The following is a 23,068-nucleotide window of genomic DNA, read 5'->3' as shown; positions in this document are numbered from 1 at the left end:
AAGGGCATGGGGTTGGGGTGCGGGCTCCAGCTGGACGGTGCTTACCTCAAACGGCTCCCAGTCCGCAGCCCAGCGGGGCTAAGGAAGGCTCTTTGCCTGCCCTGGCTCCATGCGGCTCCTGGAAGCAGTCGGCATGTCTGGCTCCTAGACTCAGGGGTGGCCAGGCAGCTCAGCCCAATGCATGCTGTCCACACCCAAAGGTGCCGCCCCCGCAGCTCCCATTGGCCATAGTTCCCAGCCAATGGGAGCTGCGGAGCCAGCACTCAGGGTGGAGGCATCGTGTGGAGCTTTGGAGAGTTGCAGGGAGCCTGCCTCAGCCCCGCTGTGCCGCCGACCAGACTTTTAATGGCCTGGTCAGTGGCGCTGATCGGAGCTGCCAGGGTCCCTTTTCAACCGGGCATTCCGGTCAAAAGCTGGACACCTGGCAACCCTAGTTACAACAGTATAATTTATGTGCAGGCAAGGCCTTACGTTGTTTAACAGAGGTGGGATCCTTTGAAAATAAAGAGAGGCACACAGTAAGGAGCATGAAAACAGCTGCTCTTTGTGGATGTGGAATGTTTTTGGCAGGATGCTGAGTTCACAGCTCTGGTTGGTTACTTTCTGGATGCGGGGAGGCTGTTTGCTTATATCCCTGTATTTTTAAAATTATATCAAAATCAACAAAAGGCCAGGATATAATTTTTTCCCTTTTGATATAAATCTAAATAAATACATAAAAAGAGTATCCTTTCTGATTAGCATATTGATAATTCACATACTGTATTCACTCATTTCCCAAACAGCTGATTGTTGTTATACACAGATGTAACTGATAACAGGCTGCTCTGACATTTTCTTTTCTTTTCCTGTAATGTGGATAGTATTTCACTGACCACAAAGAGTATGGTTCTATACACTAACTGTCCCATTCCACTTTCTTCTTTTTTTCCCCTGGCTTGTTTATTTAAATAAAAGGACTTTTCTCTGCAATCAAGCAATGTGCACTATGGAGGTGTGATTTCTAATGCGCTCTGTCTACGTAGACCCTGTTGGTGCACACTAAAAGTTCCCTAGTGTGTTATAACATAATGCTGTTTGAAACAATATTATGTTAGCAAAAAATGCTGTAGGGAATTTTTAGTGTGCACCAGCAGGGTCTACATGGACCATTTACTGTACAGTACATTAGTGGGCTGGAGAAATCACTTCCCTGTAGTGCACATTGCCAAACCATCCAGGTAAGCCCTAAAGATTCCAGGTTGTGGATTCTGATTAGAAGTAGAGATTGCGGAATGCCTTTCTGTGAAGACTGCACAGTGAGAAAGACTGCTATTAATTTTAAAAAATTTAAAATTTAGATATTTCCTCGTGCAGTAAAGACCAGATCCCTGAGAGTTGATGTATACCTGCTAATACTCCTTACTTGATTGAGTGGGTTATCTCTATGATTATCTACATGGGAGGGATACTTCTTGATTAAAAGTGGGAGAACTCGGTTTTCTTGTTTAAATTAATTCAGTTTACACAATACAAACATATCACACAGCATTAGATAAACAGAAGAAAAAACAACTTTTAACATGCTATTTTATTACTATCCAGGATGTGAGAAGTCTGTACAAAAAATGGCCACCTCCCAATCTCCACATACAAGCAATTTAAAACTTTACTATCTGGAGTACTAATCAGAGTCAATCTATAACCAATATTGGCCCTCATAGGATCATCTTTTACATTTTACACAACTACATCTTGAACCTGCAGTCATGGAGCAGACAAACGTCCCACTGAATGAAATGGAAGTTTTACACGAATAAGGATAGCAGGGTTGAAGCTAGACGGATTCAGACATGAAATAAGGCACACATTTTTAACAGTGAGGGTTATCAATCAGGGAAACAATTTACCAATGGTTGTAGTGAATTCTCCATCACTGGCAATTTTTTGTATCAAGACTGAATTTTTTTGCTAAAAGATATGCTCTGGGAATTATTTTGGGGACATTCTATGACCTGTGATATACCAGAGGTCAGATTACATGATCACAATGGTCCCTTCTGGTCTTGGAAACTATGAATTGATCAGTCTTGACTTCCACAAGACTTGACTTAATAAGATGCCTAGGATATAGATAATATTGCCTCAGATCACTACAGTCAGTGTGAGTTGGTGGCACTGTATCATAATGTATACCCATGGGGACACCAAGGTGACTCCCCAGGCAAATTTTAAGCCCCTTCTCCAAGCATGGAGACACTGAAATTCCTTCATAAAATGGCTATAAGAATTAAACAGAGGCAAAATGATGCCTTTTCCCTAATTTTATTCTCAGGAATGCATGAACCAATTCTACTGACGCCTTCAAAAAAATTCATCCTGAGGCAGGCATCTAGCATGGAAAAATTTAATTAAAACAATTAAAGTATGGCAAAGTTATAAGCAATATGCCATCACCAGCTTTACCTGTACTTATGAGGGCTGTCAATTAATCACAGTTAACTCATGCGATTAAATAAAAAAAATTAACTGTGATTAAAAAAATTAATCGTGATTAATCACACTGTTAAACAACAGAATACCAATTGAAATTTATTAAATATTTTTTGGTGTTTTTCTACATTTTCAAATATATTGATTTCTGCTACAACACAGAATACAAAGTGTATAGTGCTCACTTTATATTATTTATTATTACAAATATTTGCACTGTAAAAATGATAAACAAAATAAATAGTATTTTTCAATTCATCTCATACAAGAACTGTAGTGCAATCTCTATTGTGAAAGTGTAACTTACAAATGTAGCTTTCAGAGTAGCAGCCCAATGTAGATTTTTTTTGTTACATAACTGCACTCAAAAACAAAACAATGTAAAACTTTAGAGCCTACAAGTCCACTCAGTCCTACTTCTTGTTCAGCCAATTGCTAAGACAAACAAGTTTGTTTACATTTACGGGAGATACTGCCGTCTGCTTCTTATTTACAAAATGTCACCTGATAGTGAGAACAGGTGTTCACATGGCACTTTTGTAGCTGGCGTTGCAAGGTATTTAATTGCCACATATGCTAAATATTCGTATGCCCCTTCATGCTTCAGCCACCGTTCCGGAGGACATATTTCCATGCTGATGATGTTTGTTAAAAAAACAGTGTGTTAATTAAATTTGTGACTGATCTCCCTGGGGGAGAACTGTATGTCCCCTGCTATTTTACCCACATTCTGCCATGTATTTCATGTTATAGCAGTCTCGGATGATGACCCAGAACACTTTGTTTGATTTACTAATACTGTCACTGCAGATTTGACAAAACACAAAGAAGGTACCAATGTGAGATGTCTAAAGATAGCTACAGCACTTGACCCAAAGTTTAAGAATCTGCAGTGCTGTCCAAAATCTGAGAGGGATGAGGTGTGGAGCATGCTTCCAGAATTCTTAAAACAGCAATACTCAGATGCGGAAACTACAGATCCCGAACCACCAAAAAAGAAAATCAACCTTCTGCTGGTGGCATCAGACTCAGATGATGCAAATGAACATGCATCGGTCTGCTCTGCTTTGGATCGTTATCGAGCAGAAACCATTATTAGCACGGATGCATATCCTCTGGAATGGTGGTTGAAGCATGAAGGGACATATGAATCTTTAGTGCCTCTGGCATGTAAATATATTGCGATGCCAGTTACAACAGTGCCATGCGAACGCCTGTTCTCACATTCAGGTGACATTGTAAACAAGAAGCGGGCAGTATAATCTCCTGCAAATGTAACCAAACTTGTTTGTCTGAGCAATTGGCTGAAGTAGGACTGAGTGCACTTGTAGGCTCTAAAATTTTACATTGTTTTATTTTTGAATGCAGTTTTTTTTTGTACATAATTCGACATTTGTAAGTCATAGAATATAGAATATCAGGGTTGGAAGGGACCTCAGGAGGTCATCTAGTCCAACCCCCTGCTCAAAGCAGGACCAATCCCCAATTTTTGTCCCAGATCCCTAAATGGCCCCTCAAGGATTGAACTCACAACTCTAGGTTGAGCAGGCCAATGCTCAAACCACTGAGCTATCCCAGCCCCCCCAAAAGTCCAACTTTCATGATAAAGAGATTGCACTACAGTACTTATATTAGGTGAATTGAAAATACTATTTCTTTTGTTTTTTAGAGTGCAAATATCTGTAATAAAATAAATATAAAGTGAGCACTGTACACTTTGTATTCTGTGTTGTAATTGAAATCACTATATTTGTAAAAACATCCAAAATATTTAAATAAATGGTATTCTATTATTAACAGTGTGATTAATAGCGATTAATTTTTTTAATCACTTGACAACCCTAGTACTTATTAATAAAAACAACTATAATGAGATAGACAAACAAATGTTCCATGGACACTAAAATCCATTCTTAGAATAGACATCTGTAGCGCATCTGTTTATCCCAAGAGGAGCTACTGGGCCAGTTTCATTCCAAGTCCTGTTTAGGGAGTAAGAGGAACTGAAAAGATTATCCAAGGAGGCCCACTGTTCTTTATCTGCCAAAATATGATTGGGTTTATGATCTCGTCTAAACTTAGCTCTCTATTTATAAAGTAGCTTAGCTGATGAAATACTGGATTTCTCATAATTTATTATACATTTAAACATTCTCTCAGAAGATAAAAGAAATACATCTAGAGATCTACTGATATTTTTGAAGCAACAGAAGTACCCCAAATCAGCCACCACATCAGAGGAAACCTGCTAGAAAAACACTGTAAGGGCCTTTTAGAGTTTTTTTTTAAGTACAACAGCAGGATTGGGAAAATTGAAATATATCCAGAAGGCTTCAGAAAACTATAAAGAGACTGGGAGTTCTGCAGAGGGAAGAGGAGCCTGTCATCATGAGTCAAAAAGGGTGAAAGGATGTTTAGCTCCACCAACTTGGAAGAAAGAAATTGGATGAGGAGACAAAGGCTAATAACTTAATAAGGACATCTCAAAAAGCTTCCCGAAGAAGTTTGACGATTAGAAATATCTTCTCCCATATCAAAAAGAGAAAGACAATACTGAGACATTAGTTACACGAATAGGCTGGGTTTCTTTCTGCATTTATAAAGGCAGCTTGAGAATGGTCTTGTGAACTAATTTCAGGCACGAAATTGGATTTTTTGCAGACTTGATGAAATTCTGAGCTGGAATGGTTTGACTGGCTAGCATGATGAATTGCTCTAATTCACCTCAAAGGACGTTAGATCTGAAGCATAATCTGTCATTATAAATGTTCAATGCTGTTTTTAAGAAGAAAAATTCAGCTAATCTGGTGGCAAAATTTGGATATTTTACGTTTTTTAAAGCTAAGTGTTAATATACAAATACTACATTCACCTTTTGCATTGTTTTTTCAAACTCAGAAAAACTATCCTAAGGAAGGGAAGACAGTGGCACATATCAGTCACTGGAATAGCACCGAAGGATCACAGCTCAACAATAATAAATCAATACCAAAATTGTCCCATAGGACATTCCAGGGTATCTCAATACTGGGGAAAAAAAAAAGAAGAACAATCCCCCCAAAAGCCCCACAGCAACGAGTCTCAGAGCCCAGGTCTCCAGACACAGATTCATGCTACGGTGCTAAAAATAGTGCTGGTATTCCACTCAGGCTGAAGCCCGGGCTCTGAGACCCACCTCCTTTGCCAGGTTTCACAGCCCAAGCTCCAGCTGGAGCAGGAATGTCTACACTGCTATTTTTAGTGCCGTAGCATGAGCTCCATATACCCAAGCCTCTAGACCCAGCTCTGATACTTGCTGCCGCGCGGGTTCTTTTGCAGTGTAGACATATCCCCAGATGCTTTCCAATGCATTCTGGTTTCAGTTATTTCTTGTTTATCTTTCCTTATTTTTTATTTGCTTATCATTTTCCCTTGTGAAGTAAACATTGTCCCTTAGGTTTAAAGCTATTTCCATTTGGATTGGAGATGTTATTTTTATTAGTAGTATTTTAACCAACAGCAGATGAAGTAACAATTTTTGTCCATAAATTAAATCAAACCCCAAGAGCTTTAGGCTCCTTGGCCCAGTGAGATGACAAACATTTCTTCCTTTCCTTTCGCTGCGCAATCTCTCTTGTTCTGACTGTTAATTATTTCTTAATGGTTACTGCATAGCAAAGCAGCAGTGCCCTTCACAGCTGGTTCTGCCTTAGTACCATAAAATTGCTTATCAATTTTTATACTCCATGCAGTGAGTCACCAATAATTGGTCACCATATGTGCTCCTTGTGAGCTCCTGTGAAAGAAGCCATCTAAGTATTCCCACAACTAGACCTTTGAAAAAAATGTGTATCACATGTACAGTAACCCATTAATTTGAGTGATCTGCTAAAACACTGAATGTACAGCTCCACTGAATATAACATTTTGTGCTGTAAATTATCATACAGATGACCCTTCAGTGGTCCAGGAGACCATTTTTAATTAAAGTTTCCCTTCAATAATATTTGTGAATAAGTAGCATTTCTGACCAAGAACAAAGATGCAGCACACAAAGTACTGAAATACTAGGATGATGTTTTACTACAAGAATTACTTCGCTTTACTGAGTTATTCCTCTTCATCTTGTGCTTTTCTGATAGTGTGAAGGGATTCATTACATAGTAATAAACACTGCTTATAGATGAGTGAAATTAGAGAATGCTTTCATGCAGATTTTTGTAGACATGCAAAGGGAACTTTTTGAAAAGATATTGTAAAACCTTCTGGCACAAGCTGTCATAAATATAAAGGGAAGGGTAAACACCTTTAAAATCCCTCCTGGCCAGAGGAAAAAGCCTTTCACCTGTAAAGGGTTAAGAAGCTAGGATAACCTTGCAGGCACCTGACCAAAATGACCAATGAGGAGACAAGATACCAAAAGCTGGAGGGGGGGGGGGACGACAAAGGTTCTCTCTGTCTGGGTGATGCTTTTGCCGTGAACAGAAAAGGAATGGAGTCTTAGAACTTAGTAAGTAATCTAGCTAGATATGCGTTAGATTCTGTTTTCTTTAAATGGCTGAGAAAATACGCTGTGCTGAATGGAATGGATATTCCTGTTTTTGTGTCTTTTTGTAACTTAAGGTTTTGCCTAGAGGGATTCTCTATGTTTTCAATCTGATTACCCTGTAAGGTATTTACCATCCTGATTTTACAGAGGTGATTCTTTTACTTTTTCTTCTATTAAAATTCTTCTTTTAAGAACCTGATGGCTTTTTCATTGTTCTTAAGATCCAAGGGTTTGGGTCTGTGTTCACCTATGCAAATTGGTGAGGATTTTTATCAAGCCTTCCCCAGGAAAGGGGGTGTAGGGTTTGGGAGGATTTGGGGGGGAAAGACGTTTCCAAGCAGGCTCTTTCCCTGTTATATATTTGTTAGATGCTTGGTGGTGGCAGCAATAAAGTCCAAGGGCAAAAAGTAAAATAGTTTGTACCTTGGGGAAGTTTTAACCTAAGCTGGTAAAAATAAGCTTAGGGGGTTTTCATGCAGGTCCCCACATCTGTACCCTAGAGTTCAGAGTGGGGAAGGAACCTTGACAGCATCTCTCTTTTTGAAGAATAAGAAGGCAGCATTGATGAGGTGTCAGAGCGGTGGGATTAACTTGAAATCATTTTGAGATCAATTTGAGATTTTTTGAAGAAGAAGCACAGATTTTAAAAAGGGAAATTTTTTTTTCCTTTGGGCTGCTGGAAAGCAGGTTTTCAGCTGAAAGCAGTTAAGGGGTTTTTTGGTCTCTGCTTGGGGGCCAGAGCAGAGACAAAAGGGAATTGTCTTTTGTGAGCTGGAGTTTTCTCTACCTAAAGGCAGGGTAGTTAACCTCCTGCAGGGAAATTCACAAGTCTTCACAGACCTGAAGAAGTTTTTTTTTTTTTACCTAAGAGCAACTAGAGGGATTTTCTGCCTATTTGCCTGGAGAAAAAGGTGTTAGGGGGTTTTTTAAAGGATTTTTCTGTAGGCTGACAATCACTATCAGAGAACATAGGTATCCGGTTACAGCACAGCAAAATTTTACAAGCCAAGTTTTTTTGTTTGTTTTATTTCTAACTCTCGGGTGTAAAGTTAATTAAAAACAGAGAGGCAAACATGACAGAGCCCAAAACAGAAACAGCCCAAGAGGCTGCCCACAGGAGAGCTATGGAGACAAGGGAAAAAGAATGGAAGCATGCTGAGGAGGAAAGGGAGGCTGCCCACAGGAGAGCTATGGAGGCAAGGGAAAAAGAAATGAAGCATACACTGGAGATGGAGAAGGCAAAGGCTCAGCAGAATAGCAATCCTTCTCCAGGTACCGCTTCACATCTCAGGAACTTCCCCACCTACAAGGCAGGTGATGATACCGAGGCCTTCTTAGAAAACTTCGAAAGGGCCTGCCTTGGGTACAGCATCTCTACAGACCAATACGTGGTAGAGCTGAGGCCACAGCTCAGTGGACCCTGAACTGAGGTGGCGGTTGAAATGCCTAAGGAACACATGAACAAATATGAATTGTTTAAAACCAAGGTGAGAGTCAGAATGGGGCTAACACCCGAGCATTCCCATCGGCGGTTAAGAACCCTTAGGTGGAAACCAGACGTGTCATTTACCCGACATGCCTACCACATTGTGAAACATTGGGATGCCTGGATATCAGGAGCAAGTGTTAAATCTCCGGAAGATTTGCCCTTCCTAGTGCAAATGGAGCAGTTCTTAGAGGGTGTTCCTGAGGAAATAGAAAGATACATCCTAGATGGGAAGCCCAAAACTGTAATCGAGGCGGGGGAGGTTGGAGCCAAATGAGTGGAGGTGGCAGAAAAGAAAAAAACTGGTTGCAGTTGGAGCGAATACCAGAAGGGACAACCTCAGACCACACCCTACTATCGGGGGCAGCCCAAAACCCCAACTACACACCAAGGAACCCTCCAGACACCTTATCGTCCCGCCACCCCGTTCTCCAGCAACCCACCTCGCCCCAGTGATCAACGGATAGCTGGATGATGTTTTAAATGTAATGAGCTGGGGCATGTGAAGGCCAACTGCCCCAAGAACCCCAACAGATTACAGTTCATTGCACTGGAATCACCCCAGAGGTCCTCAGGCCCAGATACCTCCCAGATACCCTTGGAGCGGAGGGAAACTGTGAGTGTGGGCGGGAAGAAGGTCACCGCGTGGAGGGACACTGGAGCACAAGTGTCAGCTATCCATGCTTCCTTAGTGGACCCAGATTTAATCGACCCAGAGAGCCAAGTGACAATTCAACCCTTCAAGTTCAACTCTTTCAATTTGCCTACAGCCAAGTTGCCTGTCCAGTACAAGGGCTGGTCAGGATCGTGGACTTTTGCAGTGTATGATGATTATCCCATCCCAATGCTGTTGGGGGAAGACTTGGCCAATCATGTGAAGCTAGCCAAGAGGGTGGGAATGGTCACCCGCAGACAGGCTAAACAAGCCGTCACGCCTAGCTCTGTTCCGGAAACTTCTACCAGGACCCAGTCAGAGGTGATGGACCCGGACCCCAGGCCAATGTCTGCAACAGCAGTAGTGGATCCAGTCCCAGAGACCCAGACAGAGCCAGTCCCAGAACCGGGATCGGCGGAACAACCAGCACCAGACCCATTGCCAACACTGAATCCAGTACTTGCAACCCCAACACCAGAGGGCCCCACCAAACCTGAACCGGCAGCAGCCGATAACCCTATACAAGAGGCTCAGCCGGAGCCTGAACTCCAACATAGTGCACCAGTGGAGAGCGGTTCACAGTCAACAGAAACAGCCCCATCCCCTACATCGCTTCCAGAGAGACCAAGCATAGGTCCACAATCCAATGAGGAACTGATGTCTCCAGCATCAATGGAACAGTTCCAGACCAAACAGGAAGCAGATGAAAGCCTCCAGAGAGCTTGGACAGCAGCACAGAGCAACCCACCGCCTCTCAGCTCTTCTAATCGATCCAGGTTTGTTGTGGAACGAGGACTTTTATACAAGGAAACTCTTTCTGGTGGACACCAGGAAGACTGGCATCCTCAGAGACAGTTGGTAGTTCCAACTAAGTACCGGGTCAAGCTCTCGAGCTTAGCCCATGATCATCCTAGTGGTCATGCTGGGGTGAACAGGACCAAAGACCATTTGGGGAGGTCATTCCACTGGGAGGGAATGGGCAAGGATGTTTCTGCCTATGTCCAGTCTTGTGAGTTATGCCAAAGAGTGGGAAAACCCCAAGACCAGGTCAAAGCCCCTCTCCATCATTGAAGTTCCATTTCAGCGAGTAACTGTGGATATTCTGGGTCCTTTTCCGAAAAAGACACCCAGAGGGAAGTAGTACATACTGACTTTCATGGATTTTGCCACCCGATGGCTGGAAGCAGTAGCTCTAAGCAACATCAGGGCTAAAAGTGTGTGCAGGCACGAGCAGACATTTTTGCCAGGGTACGTTGGCCCTCCGACATCCTTACAGATGCAAGAACTAATTTCCTGGCAGGAACTATGTAAAACCTTTGGGAAGCTCATGGGGTAAATAACTTGGTTGCCACCCCTTACCACCATCAAACAAATGGCATGGTGGAGAAGTTTAATGGAACTTTGGGGGCCATGATATGTAAATTCGTAAATAAGCACTCCAATGATTGGGACCTAGTGTTGCAGCAGTTGCTCTTTGCCTACAGAGCTGTACCACATCCCAGCTTAGAGTTTTCACCATTTAAACTTGTATATGGCCGCGACGTTAAGGGGCCATTACAGTTGGTGAAGCAGCAATGGGAGGGGTTTATACCTTCTCCAGGAACTAACATTCTGGACTTTGTAACCAACCTAAAAAACACCCTCCGAACCTCTCTAGCCCTTCCTGAAGAAAACCTACAGGATGCTCAAAAAGAGCAAAAAGCCTGGTATGATAAAGCGAGCGTTCCTTCAAAGTAGGGGACCAGGTCATGGTCTTAAAGGCGCTCCAGGCCCATAAAATGGAAGCGTCGTGGGAAGGGCCATTCATGGTCCAGGAGCGCCTGGGAGCTGTTAATTATATCATAGCATTCCCCATCTCCAACCGAAAGCCTAAGGTGTACCATATTAATTCTCTAAAGCCCTTTTATTCCAGAGAATTAAAGGTTTGTCAGTTTACAGCCCCGGGAGGAGATGATGCTGAGTGGCCTGAAGGTGTCTACTACGAAGGAAAAGTGCTGGTGGTGTGGAAGAGGTGAACCTCTCCATGACCCTTGGGCGTATGCAGCAACAGCAGATCAAGGAGCTGTGCACTAGCTACGTGCCGATGTTCTCAGCCACCCCAGGACTGACTGAACGGGCATACCACTCCACTGACACAGGTAATGCTCACCCAATTAGAGCCCAACCTTACCGGGTATCTCCTCAAGCTAAAGCTGCTATAGAACGGGAGATCCAGGATATGCTACAGATGGGTATAATCCACCCGTCTGGCAGTGCATGGGCATCTCCAGTGGTTCTAGTTCCCAAACCAGATGGGGAGATACGTTTTTGCATGGACTACCGTAAGCTAAATGCTGTAACTCGCCCAGACAACTATCCAATGCCATGCACAGATGAACTATTAGAGAAACTGGGACGGGCCCAGTTCATCTCTACCTTGGATTTAACCAAGGGGTACTGGCAGGTACCGCTAGATGAATCCGCCAGGGAAAGGTCAGCCTTCACCACACAGGTCGGGCTGTATGAATTTAATGTACTCCCTTTCGGGCTGCTGAATGCACCCGCCACCTTCCAAAGATTTGTAGATGGTCTCCTAGCGGGATTAGGAGAATATGCAGTCACCTACCTTGATGATGTGGCCATATTTTCAGATTCCTGGGCAGAACATCTGGAACATCTACAAAAAGTCTTTGAGCGCATAAGGGAGGCAGGACTAACTGTTAAGGCTAAGAAGTGTCAAATAGGCCTAAACAGAGTGACTTACCTTGGACACCAGGTGGGTCAAGGAACTATCAACCCCCTACAGGCCAAAGTGGATGCTATCCAAAAGTGGCCTGTCCCAAAGTCAAAGAAACAGGTCCAATCCTCCTTAGGCTTGGCCAGTTATTACAGGGGATTTGTACCGCAATACAGCCAAATCGCCGCTGCACAGACAGACCTAACCAAAAAGAAACAGCCAAATGCCGTTCAGTGGACCGAAGACTGTCAGAAGGCCTTTAACCCTCTTAAAGTGACAATCATGTCTGACCCAGTGTTAAGGGCTGAAGACTTTGACAAACCTTTCCTACTAACCACAGATGCGTCCGAGTGTGGTGTGGGAGCACTTTTAATGAAGGAAGGACCGGATCAAGAATTCCACCCTGTAGTTTCTCTCAGCAAGAAGCTGTCTGAGAGGGAAAGCAACTGGTCAGTCAGTGAAAAAGAATGTTATGCCATTGTCTACGCTCTCAAAAAGCTACGCCCATATGTTTGGGGATGGCGTTTCCACCTGCAAACCGACCGTGCTGTGCTACAGTGGCTTCATACCACCACGGGAAATAACGAAAAACGTATTCGGTGGAGTTCAGCTCTCCAAGATTTTGATTTCGACATCCAACACATCTCAGGAGCTTCTAACAAAGTGGCTGAGGCACTCTCCTGTGAAAGCTTCCCAGAATCAACTGGTTAAAACTGTCCTTGAGATGTGGAAAATAGTGTTAGTCTTTACATACTTGGTAGTATATTTAGAGGTGCATGTGTCTTATTAACTTTGTTTTCTCCTAGAGCTCCAGGAAGAAATCACAGCCAGCGTTTCACCCTATCTGTGATTTGGGGGGCGTATCATAAATATAAAGGGAAGGATAAACACCTTTAAAATCCCTCCTGGCCAGAGGAAAAAGCCTTTCACCTGTAAAGGGTTAAGAACCTAGGATAATCTCGCTGGCATCTGACCAAAATGACCAATGAGGAGACAAGATACTAAAAGCTGGAGTGTGGGAGAAACAAAGGTTCTTTCTGTCTGGGTGATACTTTTGCCGGGAACAGAAAAGGAATGGAGTCTCAGAACTTAGTAAGTAATCTAGCTAGATATGCGTTAGATTCTGTTTTCTTTAAATGGCTGAGAAAATAAGCTGTGCTGAATGGAATGGATATTCCTGTTTTTGTGTCTTTTTGTAACTTAAGGTTTTGCCTAGAGGGATTCTCTGTGTTTTCATAGAATCATAGAATATCAGGGTTGGAAGGGACCTCAGGAGGTCATCTAGTCCAACCCCCTGCTCAAAGAAGGACCAATCCCCAACTAAATCATCCCAGCCAGGGCTTTGTCAAGCCTGACCTTAAAAACTTCTAAGGAAGGAGATTCCACCACCTCCCTCAGTAACTCATTCCAGTGTTTCACCACCCTCCTAGTGAAAAAGTTTTTCCTAATATCCAACCTAAACCTCCCCCACTGCAACTTGAGACCATTACTCCTTGTTCTGTCATCCACTACCACTGAGAACAGCCTAGATCCATCCTCTTTGGAGCCCCCTTTCAGGTAGTTGAAAGCAGTTATCAAATCCCCCCTCACTCTTCTCTTCCGCAGACTAAACAATCCCAGTTCCCTCAGCCTCTCCTCATAAGTCATGTGTTCCAGTCCCCTAATCATTTTCGTTGCCCTCTGCTGGACTCTTTCCAATTTTTCCACATCCTTCTTGTAGTGTGGGGCCCAAAACTGGACACAGTACTCCAGATGAGGCCTCACCAATATTGAATAGAGGGGAACGATCATGTCCTTCGATCTGCTGGCAATGCCCCTACATATACATCCCAAAATGCCATTGGCCTTCTTGGCAACAAGGGCACACTTTTGACTCATATCCAGCTTCTCGTCCACTGTAACCCCTACGTCCTTTTCTGCAGAACTGCTGCCTAGCCATTCGGTCCCTAGTTTGTAGCGGTGCATGGGATTCTTCCGTCCTAAGTGCAGGACTCTGCACTTGTCCTTGTTCAACCTCATCCGATTTCTTTTGGCCCAATCCTCTAATTTGTCTAATTTGTTTTGAATCTGATTACCCCGTAAGGTATTTACCATCCTGATTTTACAGAGGTGATTCTTTTACTTTTTCTTCTATTAAAATTCTTCTTTTAAGAACCTGATGGCTTTTTCATTGTTCTTAAGATCTAAAGGTTTGGGTCTGTGTTCACCTATGCAAATTGGTGAGGATTTTTATCAAGCCTTCCCCAGGAAAGGGGGTGTAGGGTTTGGGAGGATTTTGGTGGAAAGACGTTTCCAAGAGGGCTCTTTCCCTGTTATATATTTGTTAGATGCTTGGTGGTGGCAGCAATAAAGTCCAAGGGCAAAAAGTAAAATAGTTTGTACCTTGGGGAAGTTTTAACCTAAGCTGGTAAAAATAAGCTTAGGGGGTTTTCATGCAGGTCCCCACATCTGTACCCTAGAGTTCAGAGTGGGGAAGGAACCTCGACACGAGTACTGCCACACATTAGTTCCTAGAACTATAGTAAAGTGCTTCCTTACAAAGTAAATCCAAAGCTTGTTTAAAGAAGACAAAACTTGTCTGCTTTATTTAGGAAGATTAGCACTGAAACTGTGTATTAGACCCAGCCTGGCTAACCTCTGGTACCACCCAAATACACACAAATAAGCAGGTCAGTCAACCTGGAAAAAATATTTGGTCAGATTTGTTGCCTGAAAACTTTATTATAATTTTACAGTAAATTATTTATAATAATTACATCTAGTACTGGATCATCAGCATTCTGCGCAACTATTAGTTGTAGTACTGTGGAACCAATCATGGATCAAGGACCCATTTTGCGAGGCACTGTATGTACAAACAATGACAGCATGGTGGAGGAGCTCAAGGAAGCAACAGGAGAAGAACAAAGGTGAGGTTTCACATGTAAGAGTTTAAACTTCTCCATAACAAACTTAGTTGTTCAACCAGTCTCTAGTCATATTCTTGCCACCCTGACTTACTCTGATTCCCAACTCTTATTCCCAACTGGGTGGCAGGCTCTTTTAGTTGCAAGTAAATGGTGCGAGGTGGTTCCACAATAGTCAGTGCCTCCAGGTGTTAGCAGCTATAAATTCTTATCTCTACAGCTGCTTTTAGTCGATAGCATCCATTGAATTCCCCTATGAAGGAGCGTTAGGCCATAAATATTATTCAGTTGTACAGTACAGCCTACATTGGCAAGACACACTGTTCTGATGCACAGTATCCCAGGTTCTTTGCACTACGTGAATCCATCACTGATATTTTGTAAGCCAGTTAAAGAATCCTGCAGGGACCAGGATTGACAAAATATATATGTTTGCCAGTGCAACACAAAATTTAACCTGTATTTATTGCATTGCAGATGGGCTTCCAACTCCAACATTATGGATGATGGCGGATACTCACCCATCATCCTTACACTATAATATGGTACAAAATCCAGAAGAAAGGGCAGAGGAGAACAGCAAGTGAGGAGGAATACTTATAAAAAGCCTTTAAATTAGGTTAATATATTTTAAATATTATCTTTCTTTCCTCCATGTTTGCCAGTGAAGAGAATTCTAAGGAAGGGGCTGAGAGATTGTTAAATGCCATTACAAGATATTGCAACATCATATAGAAATCTTTCAAACACCAGACCTTCAAGGAAATAGAGATGACTTTGGCCTCTAATTTTCAAAATTAAAGGCTCAGACATGCTTCAGTAGCACCTACAGGAAACATTAACAGGCAAAATAAATATCTGTGTATTGTTTAATAGTGTTTCATAGATTTTAAGGCTAAAGAGGCCACCATCTTCACCTAATCTGACCTCTCCTGCAGAACACAGTTCATAGCATTTCGCCCAGTAATTATTTTTTATATATATAAAATATATTCAGGGAAAAATCCCACCAGGAAAGCTCGGATGCCAAGTATAGCTATTTTTAGATGGAAAGCCTTATGAAAAGATGCTTGTTTCCCAAAATAGGACTATAATTCACACGTTTAGTAAATGCATAAAGTTATGAAAGTTGAAATTAGAAAAATAATACACAACTTTTTGTTGTTTTTAATGAGGGAATTAACCACTAAGGCAGCTTGATAAGTAATGTGGTAAATTCACCCTCACTTGGAGACGTTAAGCTGCAGTTGGATGTTTTCTCAAAAGTTATGTTCTGTTCAACCAGAAGTTATTGGACTTGATGGAATTCACTTATGTAGTAGGGGAAAATCACTATGGACTGTGTTGTACAGGAGAGGTCAGACTAGATGACAATGGTTGTCTCTTTAGCTTTGAAGTCTACAGAAAACTGTTAATACATGCAATCATCGTCATAATTCTAATTTCTACTGGATTCTTACTTATCTTGTTTAACTGAAATCTGCGAGAGAAACTTTACTGGATGCTCTCTCCCACCACAGCCAATATGGAAGAGAGACTAACGTTTTCTAAAATGTATTCTTATATTGTGATGCTTTGCTTTTAAAGTGCCAGCACATATCTTTCCCCATCCTCCTAAGTTTTAATTATTAATTGCAGAAAAGGCTCTTGATATTATTACTGATGATTAATTTGGAGTTGAAAATTTTATGCCTGGAAATTATGCATTATTTTAGAACTAAGGCTGGGGTTAATATTGGGATGGCATTTAATCAAAAAATAATAACTAGACTTTTTTTAAAGCAGATTTTTTTTAAACACTCTCAAATGATCTGAAGGCCACAAACTTTTAAAAAGTCCAGATTTTGGGAGCCTAGATAATTGAGCTAACTGGGTGGAAAATGTACTCCTCCTTCAGTGGTTTTCACTTTATAAATGATATTTCAGATGGAAATGGAACGTTATCACACCCAATGGCAGTTTCCTGAGGAGATGAGAACTTCTCTTTGCATAAAGACACTGTATGAAAACAGTAAATGAGAAGTCTGTATTGATGGCTTGTTTTGATCTGATCTAACAGCAAATAAATTATTTCTTACCTGCTACTGAATTTGGCCGTGGCATAAGGTAAAGTGGAATAGACTGCACAGACTGGGATAAAACCGTCTCTAGGTTCCTTTCTGGGATCTTGTTTAAACTGTAGGTGGAGGCGGTCATATTTTCATCTACACGATATAAACAGGAGTCCATGCTGGATTTCTGAGACTGCCAAGGTTTCAGGTTTCCTCCAGATCCTAGTTCTTTGCTGCTCTCCCCTCCATATTTAGTGCGCTCCATGTTTTCAGAATAGCTTGTCAAAGTAGCTTGAAGGAACAAATAAAAAAGATATGAATAATAAAGAAAGAAGTAGCTGCGTACATAACAATATAAGATATGGGCAATGAAAATAACAAAAATAAAGCTGATCATATTTTCCAGCATTCTCACATAAATCAGAGATTATAGAACCTAGTGAAGCTGTCCTACTTACTGCTTTGAAAAGTTTTGCTTGACATTACTAAAAGGCATTTGCAGTTATCACGAGTATTAAAATGCTACATATAACTGTAATTGTTCAAACACACAAACTCACAGACTTATAATAAAGGCGATTAAGAACAAATACAAAGTCTGTTTTGCTCAATGTCTCCATTTTCTTCTAATATGCAGTGAGTCATAAACCATATCAGTTTAAAGTTTATAAACATGCTTGTGATAATCAACTACAGAGTATAATAAATGACAGTAGTATATTTGTTTTAGAAAAATCAACTTGGTATAAATGTTAACCCATAAGGTCACATCTGATTTCTAACAGAGCTTATGAAGCTTCAAAGGGAATCCATAAATTCACCTTTTTACTGTGTGATTACATTGTTGGTGCTACATTGTTGGGGTTTGTTTCATGGTCTCCTCCTTCTTCTTCTTTTTCTTTTTGACTTCAACTTGAGGTATTACTTCCACCACGATAACATTGCCAAAGCAAAAGCCTTTCAATTTTTTTTAACTTGCTCAATATCTTTCAAGTGAATGGGACAAATTCAGATCTGCTGTAAGTGCATGCTACTCCACTTAAACCAATGGGGAGGGAGGCATCTGCTTATACTAGTCTAAACTGGCCCCAGGTATCCAAATTTCTATCCTACTAATTGATAGGCAGAGAATTCTCAGCCCAAACTCATCACCCTGTTCAACTCACCCTCCACCCCTCCTGTGCTGTCAGGAAACCAAATGTCCAACTTGATCTTGAACTTTCCTATGCCTCAAATGTCTATAAATATAACTTTCTAAACCATTCCTCCATTGAAACTGTAACACTTTTATTTCCATTTAACCACTGTAATTACCTCTCCAAACCAAAGTTCTATGTTAATGTGTTTAAAATGCAACAAACGATTGCCACATGCCCCTGGACAACACAACATGATTTAAGCACTTTCTATTTACAGTACAAAAATCACATTTCTGTTTTACAAAATATTCTATTATAATGCTCTGTATTCTGAAAGAGGCTTTTCTCCTTGCATTCACACAAAAGATCATTTCTGAAGGAAGAGATATGTAAAGCCATAATGGCTTGTATCTGTGTGGGCTCATTAACAACAGCCAGAGTGGTTTAATTTCTTTTATATTGGTAAAATCAAATACAAAATTACTCCAAAGAAGCATATGCTTAAGCTCTTTCTATGCCAAATTTCAAATTAAAGCAAAATTCGTAAAGAGAACAGTTCCATCTCGCAAAATAGGATTTTAATGGATTTTCTTAGACAATTTGAACCACAGCATCCCAAATAATAGCATTTTGAATATCCATTAGCTTCAGTGGAAGTACTCAGGGATTAATTTGTCCCATTGTGTCTGATAATGACATTTAATATTTGTAGTGAGATAATATAATGAGAATCAGGGCTAAATATTTATAAATAAAGTCACAAGCATCACAACAAGGGGGAAAAAGATAACTGAAGGAATTAATAGTGAAGCTATTGTATTCTGAACAAGACAAAAGAGATGCCATCCCAGAAGTTACTGTGCTTGTTAGTGTCACAAGAGCTACCTGTCACTTGATTTTAGATATTTCTCTGACTTTTGAGAGTTTCAAGTGTTTAAAAACAAAAAGGATACTTGCAAGGAGATCTAATACTCCTACAAGTGCAAAGGGCAATTCAGTGCACCATGACATAGTGAAACGTCACCATTCTGCAGATCCCACTTGTCTTTGAACTGTTCAGAAAAAGGACAGAAGGGCTGATCTTACCTTTAACAAGAACAGATTGAAGTCCTTTTAGAAAAGTAAACACTGTAAAATGAGTGTAAAATATTCAAGAAAAATGCCTGGCTGGATTAAAGATCCACCAGATTATTTCAAAAAGAAGGTGGAACCTCTAACAAGGTGTGGCCAAGTGGTTTAAGCACAGGACAGAGTCAGAAACAGTTGAGTTCTAATCACAGGTCTGGCTCTAACTTAATTGGGGACCTTGGACAAATGACTTTACCACTCTGTACCTTAGTTTTTCCCTCTGTAAAATGGGGTCAATACTTCCTTATTTCAGAGGTGCTGCAAGGATTAGTTAATGTTTGTAAAGCATTTTTACATTCAAAACAACTACAGGAGTGCTAAATATTTTATATATTCTTGCTGGCATTTAAATATAAATTTTCTGTCAGGAAAACAATTTTATATGTTAAAATGGGAAAATGAGATACAACAAGAAACAGATGTTGTTAGCAGATCCCCACCTCCAGTCACTGTTTAATTATTGGATAATATGCCTTTTCTAGAATCTGTCTTTCATAGTCTCAGTTTGTGTTGCTGTACCATGTATTTATGTAAAAATTAATTTGTGCCAAAGGTATATATCCACATATTTCCAATCATCTTTGCAGAAACATATCATCAACTGAAGGAAATAATCTCCAAATAGCGCAAACTGTGGAAAACAAAATATCTTTACAGATAGGAACTTTAGCAATAATCTTGCTTTAAATGAACCAGCAACAGAAAATGGAAGAATAAACCCTGACGGTCGCCTTCCTAACTGCTAATTTGTGTTTACCTGAAATGTAGTTTTCACTGGTTTAAAATCAAGCTGTTTTTATGTGCAAATTCTTCACTGACTCAGGTATTTGAGATTGTTCCCTGTGGGTTAATTTACCTTCTGAATGGTCTTGGATGATCTAAGTACTACTATGGAGGCTAGAATCAGTTGCTCTATGGCTTTAATCTGTTCTGTGAGCTATTTTAAACCAAAACTGTTTTCATTTTATTAAAAAGGACAAAAAAAAAAAAGACTGCTAAAACTCAGCATCCTGAATTAGTATGCAGTGCATGTCGCTGAGGAGAACTAAAACATAAGTAATGGTGCAGCAAACGGGCTGTGCCTACCATAGGCAATCAGAGCTATGAAATTACCACTTCTCAATCACTGTTTTAGAGAACACAGTTCTATTTCAGACAAGTCACACTGTCTACGTCAAATGAGTCTGTCTCAATGTAATACTACATGGAGAAAAATTAATAAGACTTGTATATACAGGAAGCTATTTAGGCTTCAGGATGTGTTTAGCCAGTAGTGGAATACCTGCAACCAAAAAGAGAAGCATATGAGGCAATTCTTCCCCTAAAACTGCCGAATTCACAGTCTAAAGTCTCCTATGGAGAGGGCTGCAACAAGGGCGCTCCAGGACAGGTTCTTGATTCAGATGATGAGTGTGTTTAAGCACGTATCCCCATGATCTCTTACACTCACCCCTGCTGTGGATTAATTATGCTTTGCAGGAGTAATCTCCATATGCAGTTGCATGGGGACTGGGTATGCACTCTTGGAACAGATATAATGCAGATCCACAACAGGACTGCCTTTGCATCATTAAAGTGCAGACATATCCGTGCCTAAAAACACTGGGCCTGAATTTGGCCCAAGGTATTTGTTTTCCTGTTTTGGGGAGAAGATACCTCTGGAAACAGTTTGAAGAGGAACTGTTTTACAGCAAACACGAATGACATAATGACATCATTGTAGATAACTATCTGTCTGCCAGATATTTTATATATAATTATACATGCAGAGAGACAGACAAATCCTATAATCAAAGCATCAGATTATAGTTAAAATGACCCTCCAAATTATGCAAACAATTTCCCCTGATAACACAACTTTGTTAGATTAAAGAAATCATAAACAAAGTATTTAGTTTCAGAGTAGCAGCCGTGTTAGTCTGTATTCGCAAAAAGAAAAGGAGTACTTGTGGCACCTTAGAGACTAACAAATTTATTTGAGCATAAGCTTTTGTGAGCTACAGCTCATATTTAGGGTAAATCCCCAGAGATTTATTTGCTGTGTAACTCTGAACTGTGATTCTATAACTTTCACAGCTGCTATAGCCAATGAATAGGAAGTCCTAATAATGAGGAATCTGCTTCCGAGAGGGACAGATTTTTATATTAAATTGCTTAACTGTGTTAATCATGTGATGGCTGCAGGAACAGGCATGTGTTCTAGGACCATTTCCCCTACAGCGCATTAGTTTAAACAAATTGTGCAAGAGGCAACCATGGAGCAGTGAATTTCACAAATATAACCAGATTATTTACACTGTAAACTCCTTAGGACAGGAATCTCATATTCAGAAATGTCTGTAAAGTGTCAAGCAAACTGTTGCTTTCTGCAAAATGATGTGCTTTGCTATACTACCTGTAACCACTGCTCTAGTCACTAGATGACACTTCCCTTCAAGAGCCAGGAATAGAACTCAGGATTCCTCAGTTCTAGCATTCTACTGCTGGGATTAGCAAGGGGATTAGCGCTTAAAATGGCCTTGTCGGGTCGAATTTGGGTTACTGTGGACGCAATTAGACGGTATTGGCCTCCGGGAGCTATCCCAGAGTGCTCTATTGTGACCGCTCTGGACAGCACTCTCAACTCAGATGCACTGGCCAGGTAGACAGGAAAAGGCCGCAAACTTTTGAATGTCAATTTCTTGTTTGGCCAGCGTGGCAAGCTGCACGTGACCACGCAGAGCTCATTAGCAGAGGTGACCATGATGGAGTCCCAGAATTGCAAAAGAGCTCCAGCATGGACCGAACGGGAGGTACGGGATCTGATCGCTGTATGGGGAGAGGAATCCGTGCTATCAGAACTCCGTTCCAGTTTTCGAAATGCCAAAACATTTGTCAAAATCTCCCAGGGCATGAAGGACAGAGGCCATAACAGGGACCCGGAGCAGTGCCACATGAAACTTAAGGAGCTGAGGCAAACCTACCAGAAAACCAGAGAGGCAAACGGCCGCTTCGGGTCAGAGCCCAAAGCATGCCGCTTCTATGATGAGCTGCATGCCATTTTAGGGGATTCAGCCACCACTACCCCAGCCGTGTTGTTTGACTCCTTCAATGGAGATGGAGGCAACACGGAAGCAGGTTTGGGGGATGAGGAAGATAATGATGATGAGGTTGTAGATAGCTCACAGTAAGTAAGCGGAGAAACCGGTTTTCCCGACAGCCAGGAACTGTTTCTCACCCTGGACCTGGAGCTAGTACTCCCCGAACCCATCCAAGGCTGCCTCCCGGACCCGCCAGGCAGAGAAGGGACCTCTGGTGAGTGTACCTTTTAAAATACTATACATGGTTTAAAAGCAGCATGTTTAATGATTAATTTGCCCTGGCATTTGCGGCTCTCCTGGACGTACTCCCAAAGCCTTTGCAAAAGGTTTCTGGGGAGGGCAGCCTTATTCCATCCACCATGGTAGGACACTTTACCACTCCAGGCCAGTAGCACGTACTCAGGAATCATTGTAGAACAAAGCATTGCAGTGTATGTTTGCTGGCGTTCAAACAACATCCGTTCTTTATCTCTCTGTGTTATCCTCAGGAGAGTGATATCATTCATGGTCACCTGGTTGAAATAGGGTGCTTTTCTTAAGGGGACATTCAGAGGTGCCTGGTCCTGCTGGGCTGTTTGCCTGTGGCTGACCAGAAATGTTCCCACTGTTAGCCATGGGGAGGGTGGAGGGGTTATTCACGTGCTGCGGGGAGGCAAAATGCGACCTTGGAACAAAAGCACATGTGCTATGTATGTAATGTTAACAGCAAGGTTTACCGTGAAAGAGTGTACCCATTGTTCTATAAAATGTGCCTTTTTAAGTACCACTGTCCCTTTATTTTCTCCACCAGCTGCATGTGTTTCAAGGATCACAGGATCTTCTCCTTCCCAGAGGCTAGCGAAGATCAGAAGGCGAAAAAAACACACTCACGATGAAATGTTCTCTGAGCTCATGCTGTCCTTCCACA

The 23,068-nt window shown here is 41.4% G+C and overlaps 1 protein-coding gene across 12 annotated transcripts in view; it reads right to left on the bottom strand.

The window, feature by feature from the left end:
- Positions 1-23,068, bottom strand: part of TANC2 (tetratricopeptide repeat, ankyrin repeat and coiled-coil containing 2) — a 713,129-nt gene that overhangs the window by 153,153 nt on the left and 536,908 nt on the right. For all 12 annotated transcript variants that reach the window (XM_073325985.2, XM_073325984.2, XM_078850726.1 and 9 more), the window contains one exon: positions 16,842-17,105. In XM_073325985.2, the coding sequence (XP_073182086.2) occupies positions 16,842-17,105 (264 nt within the window). The remainder of the gene's footprint in view (positions 1-16,841; positions 17,106-23,068) is intronic.

The sequence above is a fragment of the Lepidochelys kempii genome, chromosome 27 (genome assembly GCF_965140285.1).
Source record: "Lepidochelys kempii isolate rLepKem1 chromosome 27, rLepKem1.hap1, whole genome shotgun sequence".
In the NCBI taxonomy this organism is placed as follows: Eukaryota; Metazoa; Chordata; order Testudines; family Cheloniidae; genus Lepidochelys; species Lepidochelys kempii.
This window is presented reverse-complemented; position numbering and strand designations above follow the sequence as displayed.